At 35.9% G+C, this 21153-nt stretch overlaps 2 protein-coding genes across 2 annotated transcripts in view; one reads left to right on the plus strand and one right to left on the minus strand.

Annotated features, from left to right (window-relative positions):
• Positions 1 to 21153, minus strand: part of LRBA (LPS responsive beige-like anchor protein) — a 1065192-nt gene that overhangs the window by 379773 nt on the left and 664266 nt on the right. The window contains 3 exon segments of the mRNA XM_042782393.1: positions 5693 to 5829; positions 8327 to 8473; positions 17358 to 17482. Of these exon segments, the coding sequence (XP_042638327.1) occupies positions 5693 to 5829; positions 8327 to 8473; positions 17358 to 17482 (409 nt within the window).
• Positions 609 to 1688, plus strand: MAB21L2 (mab-21 like 2). Its single transcript, XM_007951543.2, has one exon. It carries the CDS (start codon positions 609 to 611, stop codon positions 1686 to 1688), a length of 1080 nt encoding a protein of 359 aa, XP_007949734.1.

Genomic DNA, 21153 nt, shown 5'->3' on the forward strand with positions numbered 1-21153 from the left:
GCCTGCAAACCTCCGAGTGTGCCGCGGACTGAGCTGCGCTTCGCAGCTCTCAAGACATTAATTACATCCTTCACCTCTCATTTGGGGAAAGGTGAGGAAGAAGGCACTCACCTGAACCGAGTGAAGAAGTCAATCCAAGGCGGAGAGGAGTTTAAGAATGAACCGCCGAATGTTTCGCTTTTATTTTTAAATTTACTTTGGCACTTAAAAAGCCTCACTTCCAGATTTCTGGGCAATCTCTTCCACCGAATGCAGGGATCTAAACCTCACCCCCTGGTAACCTGATTTTTTTTTTTTTTTTTTACCTTCATCTGTCGCACACCATCAGCCTCATTTTACATATTAAGAGAAAGCAGAAAGTCGCAGCAGGTACTTTTCTTTTTGAAAGATAACCTTTTTTCTTATTTTCTGGAGAAGAAAGCTTTCCAAAGACTGAGCCGGGCAATAGCTTCGGCCAGTCGACCCAGGTGGAAAGCAAGAGTGAAAGTGGGGCGCAGGGGGAGCGCACAGCCTCTTTTGCAAGCCGCAGGGCCACCACCAGTGCGTGAGCCTTGGATCCCTCAACGTATTGTGAGACGCCGGTGTATAGCCCGGACCTGTGCCCCAACATGATCGCCGCTCAGGCCAAGCTGGTTTACCAGCTCAACAAATACTACACTGAGCGCTGCCAAGCACGCAAGGCAGCCATCGCTAAGACCATCCGAGAAGTCTGTAAGGTGGTCTCGGACGTGCTAAAGGAAGTGGAGGTGCAGGAGCCTCGTTTCATCAGCTCCCTGAGCGAGATCGATGCCCGCTACGAAGGGCTGGAGGTCATCTCGCCTACCGAATTCGAGGTGGTGCTCTACCTAAACCAGATGGGCGTTTTCAACTTCGTGGACGATGGCTCCCTCCCTGGCTGCGCGGTGCTCAAATTGAGCGATGGGCGGAAGCGGAGCATGTCTCTCTGGGTCGAGTTCATCACGGCGTCCGGCTACCTCTCCGCGCGCAAGATCCGCTCGCGTTTCCAGACGCTGGTGGCACAGGCCGTGGACAAGTGCAGCTATCGGGATGTAGTTAAGATGATCGCCGATACCAGTGAGGTCAAGTTACGCATACGAGAGCGCTATGTGGTGCAAATCACTCCGGCGTTCAAGTGCACCGGGATCTGGCCTCGCAGCGCGGCGCAGTGGCCTATGCCCCATATTCCCTGGCCTGGCCCCAATCGGGTGGCAGAGGTCAAGGCCGAGGGATTCAACTTGCTCTCGAAGGAGTGTTACTCGCTGACAGGCAAGCAGAGCTCAGCGGAGAGCGACGCCTGGGTGCTACAGTTTGGAGAGGCAGAGAACCGCCTGCTGATGGGCGGCTGCCGAAACAAGTGTCTCTCGGTGCTGAAGACGCTGAGGGACCGTCACCTGGAGCTGCCCGGCCAGCCGCTCAATAATTACCACATGAAGACGCTGCTACTGTACGAGTGCGAGAAACACCCGCGGGAAACGGACTGGGACGAAGCTTGCCTCGGCGACCGGCTCAACGGCATCTTGCTGCAGCTCATTTCTTGCCTGCAGTGCCGCCGCTGCCCTCACTACTTTCTGCCCAACCTCGACCTCTTTCAGGGCAAGCCCCACTCGGCCCTGGAGAGTGCTGCCAAGCAGACCTGGAGGTTGGCCAGGGAGATTCTCACCAATCCCAAAAGCCTGGACAAACTATAGGGTGCTGGAGGCTGCTTGAAAAGCGACACAAACCGGCGCCCTCTCGCATACACACAACACACACAACTCAGTGACAAAAAGCGGAAACTCTGGACACAAACTTTTATGGTAGCCACCTGAAAGAAACATGAAGCAGGCAGAAGAGCTTCGTTAATTAACAAGCAAACAAAAAGAAGGCATGTGAACAAACAAAAACGCAGCACATTCTCGCACAAAAGTAACCGTTTTCTTCCAAACAATGTGAATTTAAAAGATCACACAAAAGAAGCAATCGGGCTTTACCACCACAAAATGAAACCCAAGGTACATTTTCAAATCAATGTATAGTAGTTTTCCTCCTTTTCCTTCTTTTCCCTCTTCGTTCGTTGTCTCTCATTTCTCCCTCTTTTTCTCTCTTCTTTCATTTTGTTTTTGGTTGCCTGAATGTTGTCACCAAGTGAACAAAAATTATTTAACTATATGTAAAATTTCTCTTTTAAAAAGTTTTACTGATGTTAAATGTATCTCAGTGCCAATGTCAGACTGTGCCCTTCCCTCTATTGCACCTCTACCCTCACCTTAACCAGTCTTGTTGAAAACAGTAATAAAAATATTACTTTAACTTTACACCGACTGTTTTGTGGAATGTTCTTACATGAAGGCAGGTGAGATCACAGGGTTATAATTTACAATGAAAAGATGTTCAACTTGAGGAACTAAATGCAAAAAGCTTCTACTTAAACTCTGATTTGAAAAATTTAAAAATATAGTCCATTTTGTATATTTAACCATACAATCCCCCCCCCCAAAAAAAAAACCTTTAGAAAAGAGAAAATATTAATTTTACCCAACTATAATACATTTGTTTTCTGGATTTTAAATTTAAAAGTGACATTTTATACTTGCAAACAGAAATTAGTGTGAAAGACTGGATTTCTATACTAACTTTTGAAATAGAAAAAAAATTATTTCACACTAAAAATTAAGAGATTTATTCTCTTATGCCTTAAGTCTAAAAAATTCTATCAGGAAACTTTTATGGATCTTTTTCAAATAGTTGATATTTTACTTTTAACCATTTGTGCTATTCAAGCTCAGAATGACAAAAACTTAATTAAGACAACCACACCAACGAAAGAATGAAATAGTTACTGCAAAATATTCCTACTCCTTCACAATGGTGATGATAGGAGCAACCTAGATTTTAAATTACTTCTATTTTTAAATGTCTGAATTCTAAATTCCATAACTGATCATTTTTATCAAATTTCAAAAATTATTCTGCAACTGTTTACGTGCACTTCAAACAAAAAAAAATGTTTATATCATTTTTATGACTAGAGAAAAACTGCTGTTCCAAGAATTTACAAATTAGAAAAGGATTTTCCTTCTCTTTCTGCTTCACTGAGGTAACAACTCAATACACTGCTTTCGACTTTAACAAAGGTTTCTTTTTAATGCAAATAACTGATGAGAAAATTAAATAATTACTAGCATTAAGTATATCCTAAATGAACTGTTTTTGTCTTCTTCACATTGGAGGCAGCTATACGTGTCATTAAGCATGCTAATGACGAGGGACAGGTACAGACCATGTCAGATGTCAGCCTTTACTATATAAAACGTACTGTTTGAAATTAGCCCAGTTTCTTTCTTGATTGAGAAAATCCATTAATGAGAGGTATAGAAAAAAAAAAGTTCTGAAAAGCAATTTTAAAGATCAGAGGGAGAAGTCTGAATGTGGAAGGAGATATATGAGAGATGAACTGCAGGATAGCAGAGATGGATGAAAAACAAGGAAGCCACTCAGGCTCTGAAACCTAGTTCACTAGACAAAACAGGCTTAAGTTGTAAGACTACTATCCTCCAGTAAAAAAAAAGTTTTGTGGTACAAATATAAACCTTGACCTTATCAGTTCTGAATCATCTCCATTCTTTCAACCTATATTCCTTGTATCTGTTTTCCTGAGCTCTCATCCTACAGATATAGAATTAGCTCATCATAATACTGAGTGGTCCAGACAAATACACTAATTTTTTTTAAATAACAAAAAGACATTTACTCTCTGGGGAAAATGTTTTGATTCTTAACAGCATTTTCAAAGTGATCAGTACGTAGATGCTTACACTTCCATGATCTAGGAGGCAGAGTGTTCAGTTGAAAAGATAAAAATAGTATCTTAATGATCATTTTTTTAACTCAAAAGTATTTGCAGCAGTAGACACAGATCTCCCTGCAACTACCCTAGAAAAAAAAAAAGTTTTTAAGTCTTGATAAAGCTGAAAAGATGCAAAAATCTCCTAAATGCAGTATCTTCTTTTCTTCTTTATTTAATTTAATGCAGATGCCACCAACAAAGAAAATACTGCAGCAACACAAATTTCTTATTTACAAAATACATGAAGCACTAAACGTCTATACAAAACAAAAATAAAATTCTTCTAATAATTGGCTGAATTTTTTTAAAAATACAAATTCATGGAAGTTTTAATTTCTGGAATGGCAGGCAGGTTGTAATGGTACAAGACGACTGCTGTGATTAGGCTTAAAGATTCTGTATTTCACAAGCAAAGGGGGGAAAAATAATTCAATGATGCTGCACAGAATACGATCAGAGAGAAATAAAAGTTATAACTTCACCCAAAGGAGCAAATAACACAAAGAACCTCATCTCAAAGACTAGCAGAGGTTCTAATTTTGAGAACAATTCATTAGACACCTTTAAACTAAATCAGAATTTAGATTTTTAAGCCATATTTGTCCAAAAGCATAATAAAATAGTCTGCCTCTCTAACTACCAGAAATGAGAATTCAAGTAATGCTGGTTACCTTCTTTTCCTAAAGAAGTTAAAATACATTGTCAGACATTTCAGTCTGGTCACAACATAGAAAAATTTACTAATTGACATAAGTAAATTCAGAACTAGTATAAAGTTTTCTCTACATTGGATTAGAAGAATTATCAATCTCAAAACAACAGTTACATCATAGCCTTCCTGTCATACAGTTTATCAAATCCTATCTTAATAAAGGCAGCAATTATTGAAATAAAGTGCTAGAAACGTGCATAAAACATGGTATTTGTTTGCAAGGTTTTCAGTAAAATTATAACATTTTCATCAAGAGCTACTTTGAAATACTTTCATATCATTACGATTTAATAACTCACATACAATTATAAAACCAAAGACCCTTCTATCATAAACTCAGAATATTTATGTGTGTGTTAGCTATCAGTCTATAAAAGAAATTATTCTGATATTTCAAACACCTTCTCTTTCTACAGGTTTCCTCTTTTGCTTTTAAAGAGACTTATTTCCTCCCTGAATAAATTCTACCATTCACTTTCTTGAAATAAACCTTATTTTGGGTTTACAGCTGTGACACAAACCTTTCTTAGTAAAAATAAAGTTGCCAAGGTCTGAAAAGTAATCAGAAATACATTTTAAAGGGGAAATTACATTTTCATTTAAGAATAGGAAATTATGCAGTGCCTTGTAAAATATACTATAGGTAATGGGAAACAGAGGTATCTCACACACACAAAACATGCATGCGTGTGCGACAGAGTAGTAAGTCATGGAGACAAAGCAAGGAAGGTGATATATTGGTATTATATACAGAAAACATAAAGGCTAAACAAAATGATCCCACTCTCAATCTCACTGAATTTTGTAGCTTAATTCACCCTGGACCCTCTGAGGCAAAAATGTATTTATAGACAATGTTTCCTGAGGTTTTTTTTTTTTTTTTTTTTAAATCTTCCTCGAATGAGCTTATGATAAATGTAATTAAGTGGAAATTGTTTTTTGGATCTAGATGAACTTCAGTAATTTAACTTGATGGTAAGAGAATCATAAGTTTCAAAGAAAAAAAAAAAAAAAAAAGGCTGCCTTGCATGTAAGCAGAGGAAATTCAAACTAAGCCTGCCAGATTTTACCAATGCCAATCCCACGCAACAGTAGCCCACTATCCCACCATAAGAAAGATTCCACAAAAATGAATCCCCTCCTCATCTCCTCACCTTAGGGTCGATTTTCTTGAAATTAGGATCCTCTTCATCTACTTCAAAATAGAGTTCAGAGGAGGTGACAGAAAGAGCGCCCTTTACTACAACAGAGGGAGCCACAAGCTGAGCCGGTGTGCTCAAGCTAACGGGACCTGCCGAAAGAAAGAGACAAGCCACAAAACCTGGAATGATGTTTCTCAAAAATGAAGTAGGTTCAACCAGAGATTCTATTTATTTTCTAAATTCTCACCTCTAGTACTAACTTGCTTGCCAACTCCTTCTACACTTACATATTTGATCCATCCAAATCTTGCTCTGCAAAGTCAGGATTCTCACACTAGATTTGTAACATGTAGTTAATGATCATAGTAAACTAGGATGCAATTATTTTACAAAGTCTGTGAAGCTTTGGTGTTAGTCTCTGGTTAAGAAGGTGGCTCTGCCTAAATAAGTCCATCCACATTCCATTTAGAAAACAAGCCTCAGGCTATCAAACAACATGGACCAAACATCCAGGAGCAGGAAGCCTCAATAGGCTCCCAAGGCCAAAGGTTAGCTTAGAGTTTGGCTGAGGCAAGACTACAAAAAGATCACTAGCTTATTGGTGATGTGGGAAATGTTAAACCATATTCTCTGATACAAAGATTTTGTGCCAGGTTGACACAAAATCTGTTCCATAATAACTTTACCACAGGAAAGACTGGTGAAAATACCTCTTTTCTAAGCCTTCTTTTCTATTGTTAAATATTGTTCAATGCTTACAAATCTAGTGTTAGTATAGTTCAGGGACTCTGGGAGTAAACAGCTGGAGGGTAGGTTTTCAAGTGAATGAATTTTTATGGGAATAATCAAATCTCTACAGGGCTTATCAAAGAGACAAATCAGACTGCTATTGAAAACAATAGATTCACTAAAGATACAATAGCATGAACTATATTGGATCTAAATCTAGAATAAGGAGTAAAAAATAATTTTATAACATACTAATGTAGAGATAAAGTAAGAATTTGAAACACCATGCCAACTCTTATTGTACAAATCCTACAGGAAAAGAAAATAGCAATAGAGAAGATTGGCACTTCTAGTTCTGAATTAATATAGTGCCTATAAACAAGGTACACCTATTCAGGTAATCAATGGGTGAAAACGTGTTTCAAAATTCAGATGAATTGACATTTCCATTGATTGTTAGGAGGGTGATGGTCCTTAATCTCACATCAATCTTAATGTGTGCCAGTAGGACAATAGAAGGGATGCTCTGTGGAGATCAGAGCAGGTTTTGCCCTCTATTCCCAATGTACAAATACATTGTGTTTGCAGATGGAGAGCAGATAGCTGCAGAACAGCCATGATTTCCCAAAGCTCATCCCTATAAATGGATGAAATAAGCAGCTATGTGTTCTTTTGCTGTCTCCCTTTGCCCTCTGAACATTAGCATGTAATCCTGAGAAGAAATAACATTTTTTCAATCACTCTCAGACATTCAATTACAGGGTAAGCAGACAGCTGCAGGAGCTAGGGCAACCTAGGTCTTACAGAAGACCCCTGACAATTTCCACTTCATTTCTAACCCACACCACTTTATTAGTGTGTATTACTTCTTAATCCTATTGCCATTGTCAAGATTATATAATTAAACTCCCCTTTCACCTCTATTACTGTATGAATGTATTACTAGTAACAAGAATAGAAGTAAAATAAAAGAGGAGGAAATGGATAAATGGACGTGAAGGAAAAGACTAGAGAACAGCAGTGCCCACCTTACCCTCCACTACCACCTGAAATCTCTTAACAATGTGCTCCAATTAATTTTATTTTACTTTACAGAGAGGTTTACAGTACTCAGAGAAGATACTATCTTCCATTTTTTGCATGGTACCACAGATGTAAAGCCAAATAAAATATTTCTAATGTGTTTTTTCTCTTAAAATAAAATTATTTTATAATGGAATATTATATAATTTTTCACCAATAGAAACTACTGTAGAAATCTTTTAGACTTTCCACCTTGAGTGACAGAGCTATAGGCACTGAAGAAAAAAAAATAGCCATTTAATGAATGACTAAAATTTCAGTCTAAACAAGAGAATTTTTCCCATAAGGGAAGTAAAACTGAAAATCTGCAGCATGCAAATCAAAATTCCTTCATGAAGTAAAATACATGAATTGGTGAAGAGGCACAGCGTTCTTGGAATTGATTTTTTGAGAGCGTTAAATGTACATCAGCATGTTCACTAAGAATTACATACCAAAGCAAATTCATCTGCCTCCATGCTTTCTTTATAATACAATTGCCAGAAATTTCACTTTTAGCCTTCATTCTATAGTGAATTGGCAACCCACTGGATGGGTAAACAATCAGGTTTTGTTGCTCCTGCTTTTAAACTTTTCCCTTTTCAGAGAAAATTAATCATACCCCACCCCCTCCTAAAAAAAAAATAGGAGGGTAAGGAGATTGAAAAGAATAAAACAAATAGAAGGGAATAGTGTTGAAGGTGAGGGGGAAAATGGGAGAACAAATACGATCTTTAATTAATGCAATTGTAGGTGTAAGGCTAGTAGTCCTAGCAGTCACATCTGAAAAAGTAAGTAATTAGATGCTTATTGGCCCACAGCTAGCTGAAATATCTGCACAAGCAGTGAATTTACCAGTAAGATTCTCTAAATCTTTCTCATCCACGGATGACAGAGTATCGTCGTCGCCTTCCAGGAGGATCTCGGTTTCTGAGTTCTGATTTCCTAAAGCCTGACTCTTGATGGACTGTTTTCCTTTAGCAAGGATATCTTCATCCGCAGCTGAAATGAAAAGGAAACAAAGCTGTCCATCAGCTCTGGGAAGAGCACTTTGGCAGAGGGCAGGGGGCAGAAGTAAGGGTAGGTGGTAAAGGTGATCAATCATTTATGCACAGAGTCATCCATGGTGGGTAAAGTTACTGGGATGGCACACATGCTCCTTCTGACAAATTCGATTCCCTAAATCTAGTCTAATGTTACCCTGAACAAGCACCCTAATCCCATTAAATGTGACCCCTGCACTGCACACTGAACCATTTATTTACTTATAGTTAGGGCAGAAGGGGTTCAAAAGCAACACTTTTTTGAAAATTAGTCAAAGAAATCCATACCTTGTTTTTAAACTGCTTATTTAACACTGAAAAATAAAGGAGCACGACTAATTCATTCCTACGAATAATATTACACTGACAAACGTTTTCCAAGGTCTGGGGAGTGGACAAGGAGGGAAATCTCAAAGTACAATGGGTGAATACTGAGAGATTCACAGCCAATAAGGATTGAAGCCCAGATACTGAAGCTGTATCTGACACCGATAACGCTACAGCAGCTCTTAGTAGCTGTGTGTGCTCTTCCCCTTTACTCCATCCTCCCTGCTTCCTTCCCTTCGCCCTCCCCCACGTCTTTACCATCCCACCCCCATTGGCCCTTATACAAATATCTAAGAATAAGGCAGTGTGGAAACTGAAGGCTCAAACACCACCTCCTCCAAGTGTTTAAACTAAAGGGCTAAGGCACCCCAGGGGCAAACATAACAGAAAGACCAGGAGGAGAGGCGTCTGGGCAAAGGCCTACACTGAAGCAGCCTGGGGAAAGCAACAGCACCAGCCTCTCAGGCACTATGACAAGGCAAAGACAGGCAGGAGGGAGGAGGGAAAGAGAACACCAATCTGGGGAGTGAAGGAGACACTCTATGAAGCACCTATGGCCAACGGTGTGGCCAGAAAGGGGAGCAGAGAGGCCTATGAAAGAAGAAAACAATGAAGCTCAAAATTCTGATTTCCAGGCCTCCCATTCCCACAGGGTGACAGGATTTGAGCTGCTTTCTCCTTAAGAAAAGCATAAACACTGATACTAATTCCTGGATTGTGGTTTTTTCAAAGTGTGTGTGTGTGTGTGTGTGTGTATGTGTGCTTTCCTAACCTTATGTTTAAAAAGGGAAAGTTACACTTTACACTACTAACATTCTTACTTTCCAGCTAGGAAAATCCCAGAGGTAAAGCACCTGATCCACTCAGGCAGCAGCTATAGATATGCAAATCATATGGCTAGGCTTTTTGCTCCACGGAAATTCTGCCTAGGCACAAGGCCCAAACCCTAGAGAGGAGAAGGCAGTCAATCTGCAATAATATGACTAATATTTATCTCTACATTTTATTTTAAATAATTAAACAAATTTCACATGTATTACCTTGTGAACTTGGCAAATTGAAGATTCTTTGTGTTTCATATATATGGTATGAATAATGTTAAAGGTAAAAGTCTATTTTTATCATATTTAGTGTGAATTTACCATGTATATTACTTATATATACTACTTACAGCACTACTTAAGGAACATAGAAACTTTCTATTAAACAAGAAAGCTATGTGAAGAAGCTTTCATAGTTAGTTTAGAATACACAACACCAAACCTACTACCATGGAATGGATTCTGTCACAGCGACCCACAGGACAGAGTAGAACTGCCCTATAGGGTTTCCAAGGCTGTACATCTTTATGGATGCAGACTATGGATGTGGAGTAGGTGGTAGGTTCAAACTGCTGACTTTTACAGTTAGCTGCTGATTGCTTTAACCACTGTGCCACAAGGGTTCCTCAGCTTAGAATAACTTTTGTGAATAAGTAAAATCTTATTTAATTCCTGCATACCCATATGAAAGTCTCAATAAATATTTTTAAAAGATTATTTTAAAGTATCTAATGAAAATCTTATTTTCAAAAAAGCTACAAAATATACCAATTAACCATTACATTTTAGAAAAATACCAGTATAATTATTCATGTCATTGTTTCTATTTGAAGTATTTATATTTCTTACTCTGAAATCAGAAACACTGTACTTAGTCCAAACAATATCCTTTCCAATTTACTAAACATATATTGCTCGCTAAGAAACACAGAAGTACCATCTTCTAGAGTTTCCTATAAATTATAATAAATTATCAACTGCCAGTTAGATTTTAGTACAGAATCAGTATGTTAATTGTCTTCATTTCCTGGATTTAAATTCCTTCTTCAAATAAAATAATAATAATAATAATAGCTTATATTATATAGCACTAATCATGTGCCAGGAGTGTTTAAAGTGCATACATATGTTAATTCATTTAATTTGCATACATCCTGTACTAACTCCTAATCTTCAAAAGAGTAAACAGGCTCAGAGAGTACTTAACTAGATAAGTACTAGTTAAATAACTAGTGAGAAATAGAATCAGGGTATAAATAGAGGTAGTATGGTGCTAGAGTCTTGGCTCTTCACCACTATGCTGAGAACAGCCACTATGCTGTGAACGTACTAGCTCTTAGATACAAGCAAAGGAGCTCTGGTAGCGTAGTGCCTAAGGCACTTGACTGCTAACCAGAAGGCTGACGGTTCAAACCCACTAGCTACTCCTCGGAAGGAAGGTTGGGCAATCTACTTCTGTAGTGATACTGCCTTGGAAACCCAAGGAGGAGTCGCTGTGAGTCGGGTCTGACTCCATGGCACATAAAAACAATAACAGACACAAGCAAGGAGAAAAAAGGGAAAAAAAATTATGTGTGTATATATACACACATAAACAAATACGTACATATGAATATGTAATTAACTAATGAGTTTGCTAAATATGTTTTCCATAGTGGATTTTAATAAGTTAAATCAGTATCATAATAAACATGTAAAGAATAAAAAGCATTCATTTCCAAATCAGGTTTTCTCTGTTCCTTTTCTATTTTAATTTTACTTACCTACCTGTCCTGTGTTGGATAGATAAATCAATTCATGACCAGAGCTAGCTCTAAGCCAGGACCAAAGAACTTCAACTGCACATTTTGATGACCAGCCTCTTTCTGAGTCCTCTCACTGCTCTTGGCCTCAGTGAATTACAAGTCATGTTTCAAGGAAAACACTTCTGATTAATTTCTGCAACTTATGTAACAATTTCAGCTCAGTTATTAAGTTGAGATGAATTTTAAACTCAGGGAAAAGAGGTGATGTATCATGAACTTCTTCAGACAGAAAAAAATAAAAAAGCTTTAATCTGCAAACATTAACAAAAAAGAGAATACTCAGTGGCAATATACAATGATTTTAAATACCTCAGTAAATATTCACATTCTTTAATGTGACCACCTAAATATAATTTTAAATTACACCTTTCAACTGGAATTCTAAAAATTTTCAATAGTCTCTTTATGCTGACTCATGGTAAAATACAGCAACTTATGAATTAACTAAAGTTTTACCAAAAAAATGTTAATGTACTTTAGGTGTACTGCGCAGACACCCACTTTAATTTATTTATTTACTTATTTTTACAAGCTCAGATTGTGGAATTGTTCAACCTCAACAGAAAAACCTCTTGTCATGGAAAATATGCAGCTTACTGATATTTAGAATGGTTTTCCTGTAATTAACTCCCCCTTGAGGATTTTAAGTTAGCAGCAGTAAAATTACCAACAGTGCTCTAACACACACCACATGCGCTGGTGTTCAATTCTCAGTGGTCTAATAGCTTTCTGCTAAAGAACTTTTTTTTTTTTTTTTTTTTCAAAATTAGAACAAAACTGTCCCAAGCATAAAATAAAAGATAATCATGTTTATACATGCTGAGCAAAGTATATTTTTAATTTCCATTTGCCTTATACCCACTCAATCAACTGCTATAAACAAATATCAACTATTTTGATATCTTCTGTGAGAATTTTCTACAATAGTTTAAAAGTCTAATTGGATGAAATCAGAACAGACTTTGGTTCAATTTAAAAGCTCGACTCAGATATTTCCTGGCTAACAAAACTGTTACTAAAAATGGTAACTAGTTAAATTTTTTATATTATTGTTGACTAGATGGACTTCATGTAACATCATCTTTTTTTCCTGAGTTTAATATTCATCCCAACTTAATAACTGAGCTGAAGTTGTTACATAAGTTGTAGAAATTAATCAGAAGTGCTTTCCTTGAAACATGACTTGTAGTTCACTGAGGCCAAGGGCAATGTGAGGACTCAGAAAGAAGCTGGTCCTCAAAATGTTCAGTTGAAGTTCTTTGGTCCTGGCTTAGAGCTAGCTCTGATCATGAGTCAATTTATCTATCCAACACAGGACAGGTTAGGTAAGTAAAATTAAAATAGAAAAGGAACAAAGAAAACTTCATCTACTATGATAAACAAATTCCCTTCATAATATTCACTGAGCCAGTGAACTGGAATTATCAACAATCCATATTTTAATAAAAATAAGTTTATACATTGTTTTAAAATACCAATTTTTAAAAGATTATTAGTAGAGAATAACAAAGTGACCTTAAATGTTCATAAAATAAATATGGGTATCCATTTAGTGTGATGTGAAGCACACACCACAACTATATTCTACACATAGAAACAACACATTATAATCAGCTCTTGTCCTGATCTAATTAATCCTCCTTTTACATAGTTTATGCTACTTCCACAAGGTTCCAAGTCAAGACAACATACTCGAGGAGCAAGGTTAGTCAAACTACAAAACATGATTAGGAGAACAAGTGCATCTCCTACTGATCACAGGTTTCCCAAAAATTTTAGATAAAGAACCAAGTATGTAACAATGCAAACAACGCAACGCACTGTCCTCGAGTCATATCCGACTCATAGCGACCCCTTCTTGGGTTTCCAAGGTAGTATCTGTATGGAAGTAGATTGCCCAACCTTCCTTCCAAAAGTATATATTGATTACTAAAGAAATGAAAAGGAGCTCTGGTAGCATAGTGCCTAAGGCACTTGACTGCTAACCAGGAGGCTGGCGGTTCAAACCCACCAGCCACTCCTCGGAAGGAAGGTTGGGCAATCCTACTTCCGTAGTGATAACTGCCTCGGAAACCCAAGGAGGGGTCGCTAGGAGTCGGGGCCGACTCGATGGCAAATAACAACAACAACAAAGAAATGAAAAGTGAAGTTCTGACCAAATGGCATGATTTAAGGTTTTTACATGGTCTGTCACCCTCACAAAACCAGATGAGTTACTCCTATCATTCTATACACTTAGAAGATACTTTAAACACTGTTAAATCCTTTTCACATATCCCTACTTGGCATATATATCCTGCACAAAATAAAAATGTCTTGAATTCAATAGAATTCTACTGCTAAATTGTTTTATTACGTGAGTTAAACCCAATCTTTCTACCATTTAAAACATTTTTTATGCACCTTTAATTTGAATATAAAATTCCCATTATATTTAACAATGAATTTTGAAAGACAGCATAGCACAATGGCACAAGAATCTGACTAGCAGTCAGTTAACCTGGCCTTTAGTCCTATATCTAAAATGAATTAGGCATAGCCTCTGGTCCTCAGTTTCCTTATCTGTAAAGAATAAAGTTGGAGTAGACTTTAGCCTTAGGTTCTTTCCAGATTTAAAATGCTCTGATAATAAATAACTGACCAACTGGGCTCTGTGCATTAGGAGAATGTTAGGAATCTTTACAATCAATTTCTAATAAATTTTAAAACATAAAATGGAAAGAAATGCTCTCAAGAATTAAATATCCACCTTTGCCTGCTGCTAATTTCCATAAAGAATATTTAAGCATAAAGAAGGAAGTATTAATTTTAATTTTAAAATATGACTCAGTTCTGAAAAGTTAAAGAAATCTCCCATTGCAACATGACTTTTATAAATAACCCACTTTGGAGGGTCTCTTTTTGAAAAATTACCTAAAGCTCTTTTCCCCAAGCAAGTTAATGTGAACTTGGGAAGGGCAATTAAATTGTCAGAATTAAAAAATTTGTTTTTAACTAGAAGGTAGCCAGAAGTAGAGTCATGGGGCTAGTATTGATCGCCTGAACAGAGAACATCACTCTTTAGGTATTTACTCTGCCACCTTTACACCAGAGGCTTTCCTTCAAATCAAATCAATCTATAAAAAAGATGGCTCTTACTACTAAAATATACATCTCCAACTGCACTTCTATTTCAATGTCTTCCTTTGATAATGATAATATAGTTCATGATGTTCTGAAAATTCATATTTTTAAAGTATCCTATCTCCTTAGTTAAATCAGTTACAGTTAAAACTGAGATGAAGGCATAAAACAATATAAAACAGGCATACTCTCTTCAGTCATACAAATCTATATGAATTCAACAACACAATAGTATCTGTGTTAAATTCCATGATTTCAACTTTTTTTGATCATGTTATCTACTTTGTTCTGCATACATGATTCAAAGTAAGTTTATTTTGAATAGCTTTCTTCATGTTCCAAAAACTATTTAAAGATGAAATTTAAAAATAATAATTATAATCGAACATTTCAAATGCAAAGTACTTTATTTAATAAAACATTTAATAACTAAGCTCTCTGCTTATAGAATGTATTACCATAAATTATGCCGACATCAAATGATACCATGGTAAAATCTAAGTATTGAACTCTGAAATTGTCTAATGTTTATTTTTTCAAATAAAATATACACAAAGTATGATTCATTAGAGCATGTACCTTTTTTCCAAAAAATATTACATTAAAGATGACATACAAGTAAGACTATAGAAGCATCTTCTACATATTTGGTTAGTTTTTAAAAATATATATGTATTTCAAACAAACTTTTGTTTTTAACCTTTGATAATTTGTTTTAAATATTAATCATTGTATGATTAGAGCAAAATATTACTAAGTATGATAGAATCACATAAAATGCTTAACTTTATTCTCCTCTCTCTTGATTTAAAAATGCATTAATAAACAGAGATAATTAATTAATAATTGAACCAACCCTTCAATTATTATTTAGACTAATTAGAGTGAAATCCATTTCTATATCAGATTTTCAAATTCTTAAATTACAGTAAGTAGTGCTCATTTTATTTAAGCAACAGCACTGTAGACTCCTAAAACTGACTCTCTATTTTCAAAGGTAAAGTTCAACACCAATAAAGTTATTATTTTTTCATTAGGAAGAATCCTAACTCCCCAAATGATTAATTTTGCTGTTTTTAATAAAGACGTGTTTCAATAAATTCCATATTAAATTTACACCATAAACTTTAAATTCACTTACTGATATATATCCCACATAAAGGATTAACAGTTTGCCTATGTGTGATTTTACAAAACCAGTCTTCCCTTTTCAGATATAAAAGGAAGTATGTTTTTTAAAAAAAAGGAAATATGTTTATAAAAATATTTTTATTGCCATGCACAGACCTTAGAACTATAAAATCACTGTTACATGATAATTCAAAAAATGAAATTATGTTTCAAATTTTCAGTGCACATGGTAACATCTATTCAGCTCAAAGGATATAATTGCAAAACACTGACTTTTCAATGTAAGGATTATTAACTAAAGGCAAAAAAAAGTAAAGAAAAAAATAATATAACTCTGAACTCTGTAATACAGTGGCATCACATAAAAAGAATATGAATCCTAAAAGCAAAAGTGGCCTAATTAATTCTACATCTTATTTCTCCTTCTCCACCTCCTGTAGTTGAAGATGTAGGGCCCTGGGACTATTATTGCTTTTAGATCACTTTGTTATTGACTATTCTCTGTATGGTCATTTATTTTAAAGGACTGATGTCACATTTGGTGTTATATCTGATGACATATTGTGGACATTTTCTCCCAGAAATGGCTCTTTAAGGCTGAGTGCAAGAGGTTAAACTGCCTGACTGAGACCAAATCTAATATTACAGATTTTAATCTGAATTCTTAATATCCTTATTAAATGTGTTTAACATTTATTTTATATACTGTGTATTATAATTTAACCATAAACTACCACATATTAAACTAATACACAGAAAAAGAGAAATTAAAACTATTTTCTAGCTTGATAAAATATACCCACTTTATATTCTTTAAAATCCAAATAGTTTTTAAATTGGGAGGGCCTTTTTCCCCCCCTTAATTAATGTATCTTAATTGGCTTTCAAAAACCATAAAATAAGAAATGAAAATCCATGATGAAAGAAAACATAGTGTCAAATCCAAAGGACTAACCAGTGGACCTGTTCAGTTTTTCCAATTTGCTTATCAGACTTATACAAAAAGTGAATCACAGTGTGCTATGCATTATATCAAAAAAGGAAAAATGTTTTGTTGAGCTCTGATAACAAGATGATGCAGAATAGGAACATATGAAAATAATGTCTATTCTCGTTTTCTGAGAGTCATCTATCACAACCATCCACAAATCAAGGCTTAGAGAGGGTCTAGGCACGAGGACATTTATGATCATCTCTTTCACTTCATAATCTTGTGCTAAAAGATCGTGGTGGGGGAAAACCATATACACATAATAGAACCTGGAAACCTATTTGATGTGTAAATGTTGTCCTTCTGACATTCATGGATTTATTAAGGCAGTCCTCCTAGAATCATTTTCCCAAGGCTGAATGTGTCACTTAAAAGGAGAAATACTTTTTCCTCAACTCTGAAACAAAGGGTCTATGTTAAGTAAGTTGTATATGTGTACCATAATAAATAAATACATACACTTGACATTGTAAGTTTATAGGCCCCTACACAAACTATAAAAAAACTTAACTCCTCTTTCTGGGCAGAATAACTATAAAACATGGTACTGGATCATTTTACAGTGTCTTGTAATAATGAAGTCATGCTCTTCATTACCAAGTACTGTACCTGCTGCTATTGGCAAGGAGTGGTTTATACACTGACCATGTTCCACGGCTGTTTTTAGTGTCGCTTCAGGATGTGTCGATCCTAGAGGGTTACGCACAAATCGTCGCCGGCGCCGCAAGTCATCTTCCCAGTAGTCAAGGCGCCAGAACTCACGAGGACGACTACAATGAAACAGAGAAGCCACATATGTTAGCAATTATAAAACAGCGTGGTAGCACTGATTTTCTGCATAAAGCTCTCCTTGTTTGCTCTGCCTTTTTTCCCCCTCCCCTTCCTCTTAATTCTCCCTCCACCTCACACTCCCCATTTTTGCAATCTTTAACTTAGGTATGTCCTTGAAAATAACAATATCACCTTCTAGTCTAAGGAACTCCTTTCCCTTTTTCTTGGAAGGTGAAATGAGCACTAAATACATCATTTTGAAATGAATTGCTGACAGTGTGATCAGTTTCCCCACACTCTAGTGGCATGTGCTCTGATTTCAGCCTCATTTCAGCCTCAGCAGGGCACCTTTCTCTGTGGCTGCATTTATAAACCAGAATAGGGAAAAGGCTATTATAAATATGGTATAGCATTACCTATATTAATCAAAGTCTGTCCCCCTTCATTTTTCTTCCTAATTTGTGCCTTTTTGCACAAGGTCAGTAAATCATACCATGAATTCTTGGTCCAGAAAGTGTTAACTTTAATGAATATCTCAGTTACATGGTTATGTATGTGATAATAAAATATTACTCTGTTTAGATGTGTAGGAATTTAATTAAAATAATCTCTTAAAATATTCATTACATTTAGCCCCTGAGGCTTAGAACAACACAAGAAAATGCATTTCTTCTCCATTTACTGTTTTTAAATAAACCATTCCTGTAGAGTGAAATAGCAATCTATTTTCAAGCAAATCAGATTGGATTTCTGTTTTATGTAGTCTGTTTTTATATTTAATTAAAAACTACATGCTATATGATGTGCAATAATTGCTATATCGAAAGCATACTTTTGGAAATGTATTTTTAAAAAAAGGGTTCACTCAATTTAAGTTCTTCTATATTTTCCCCAATTATGTAGATCTTTTATGTGGCAATATATAAATGTCAACTTCCTCTCCCGTTAGCTAATCATGATCAAGCATGCTGAAAATATTTGATAGGGAAAATACTAGTATAAAGATTTTTTCAGTTATTGTAAAAAAAAAAAAAAAAAAACCTGCAGAATATTTTTATTCACCAAATATTTACAGCATGAAAACCTGTATGTTGCAATAACGAAATAAACATTTTATTTATAACTAAAACTTTTACAGGGATGACTAATACAAACAAAATCTTCTATTTCATGAGCTAATAAAACTGTGTACTTGTCAGCTCTGACAAATTAGTAATTTTGACCAATTGACAGTCTCAAAATATACAAGCAAAAGCTACCCTAATTTTGACGTTTTAAAGATGACATCTTTACAGATTCAAATAGATTTGTAAATAAACACTTTTATTAATTAAAAAAAAAAATGTCTCAAGTTAATAAAAGCATAGGTAGCAAACATATTATTCAAAAAGCAATAGAGACCAAATGCTCTTTTCTGAGAATGGTAGAGAGAAAATAAGAAGATCAAATATTTCCTTTGTTGATGTTGATCATGCATGAGAAGGAGGAGATATAATATAATCGAAATGCAAAACAAAATAGTCTAAGAACTGCAGTCCTCACAAAAGAAAAATGCAAAGGATCTTCTCTTCTACTTTTCATTATTTTGCTGTCTAAATTTTAAATAAGCAGCAATACTAAGGTACCATTTAAAAATAATCAAAAATACCCACAGTACAAACATGCAAGCAAAAGACAACCGTAGTTTGAGCTCAATACATAACATAAAATTCTCCTTAGGTGATTGTTTGAGAGGGAAAAAGGCGGTACACAGATGGCTATGTGTATGGCTTTGATAGTCGTGGAGCTTGGATAGGCACTTCATCATTCTGCCTACCTACATTTATCTGTTAAAATTATTATCAAATATCAGCCAGGATGCAGTCGTGAATCACAGGCTGCTCCTCATCTTCAGGGGAATGATACAATGAGGGTCTATTCATCAGTGCGGCAATCGGCACAAGTAATTAGTTCCCTAGACTGAGATCTCCTACAAAGCCTATTTCAGTCAGCACCACAAACATATGACGATGTAAAGCTAATGAAAGCTGCTAAAATTTGTTAACCTTTTCTGCCATCAATCCTTCTAATATTCTATGCTTTAGTATTATGCAAAGGTAGTAAATTATTAATTTGTCATTCATCCATCCTTCTGCATTTTGAGCCAAATTAAATGATGCCATTCTTCTTGATAACAATTAAAATTATAAAAAATGTTAAGCTGCTATGATAAAATTATTATTAAATTAGGTAAACAACAGATTCTACTATAAGCACAATAATGAAGTCAAGTCCAATGGCTATTAAAGCATGTGCCCAATTATTTTTCTCATAAAAAAACCCCCAAGAATTATATAATCATTCACAAATTATCAAGTAACTAAAAAACAGTATCTGTAAGAGTAATAACTAAAATTAGGAAGACATAAAACTACAATATATATTGTCACAGTCTTTGACACTAAAAAAAAGTCAAAATGGTGACATTCAGTTGAATTCATGAGGAACTGAGAATTTGTTCCCATGGTAGAAAATATTTTAAGATAAATTTTCACTTACCCTAACTGTATATTTCTGTCTTCTACTACATATATTCTACTAAAAAGAAAAAATTACGTAGGACACAGTCCAAAGAATTTCATATCTCAGTATGTTAATTTTTACAATATTCTTAAGCTATCCCATGTAGAGACAGATTATCTTATCAACATAGGTAGTCTATCTCCTATTATAAAATGATGTAATATAAGCTGAAGAAAAAGTAAAACTCAACTTATTTCATATTACAGCTCTAGACTCGATTATAATAATCACCTAGAGAGACCAACAATTTCAGCGCCTTTTTTTTTTAGTCTCTATCTAAATTAGTAATTTACACACAAAACCCTCATCAAACCCAAACTCACTGCCATCAAGTTGATTCTGACTCACAGCAACCCTGGAGTACAGAGCAGAACAGCTCATAAGGTTCCCAAGGCTGTAAACCTTTACGGAAACAGACTGCCACAGCTTTTTCCCATAGAGGAGCTGGTGGGTTTGAACAGATGACCATTTGGTTAGCAGCCAAATGAATGTTTAACCACTCCATCACTGGGGCTTCTACAAAGCCTTCAAGGAGATTACTAATAATTGAGGAACTATTGCTCCCATTTGAAAAAAACAGTATTTACCACCCAATTTCTGGTCATGAGATTAATGCATATTCTTTGAAGAAAAAGTCACATGAAACAGGTTTAAAGTCATTTACATATATAACAGACCCAGACCCAAGAAGCTAATGTTCTGTCCCCTTAACCTCATTCCCGTCTGTGGTAGTTAAGGTTATGTGTCAATTTGCCTGGTCCTGGTTTTGAATGCTTAGGTAACTGGATGTAGTTATTCCCCTGATGACACTGGTAATGAACTCCATGGTTGAATCTACTATGTGCAGCTGAGTAGCTGCTAAAGGGATGTGATCTGCTTCTATTGTATAAGCAGCAGCTTTGAGGAAGGTCTTGAGCTTTTCGGCACATCTGGATTCTGCATTTGGCCAAGTCATCTCAGTGGCCTGCCATGTTGTCTGCCAATTTTGAGACTATTCCTGGACTTGAACCAGTGACCTGCTGTGTTGCTCAGTAATTTGGGGGCTGTGCCACTCTACTTGTTGACCTTGGGTTTGTCAGCCTCAGCAGTCAGCAGCTGCCTGAGTTAA

This window comes from Orycteropus afer, unplaced genomic scaffold (assembly GCF_000298275.1).
Source record: "Orycteropus afer afer isolate SDZICR_OR568_19922 unplaced genomic scaffold, OryAfe1.0 scaffold00297, whole genome shotgun sequence".
NCBI classification, from domain to species: domain Eukaryota; kingdom Metazoa; phylum Chordata; class Mammalia; order Tubulidentata; family Orycteropodidae; genus Orycteropus; species Orycteropus afer.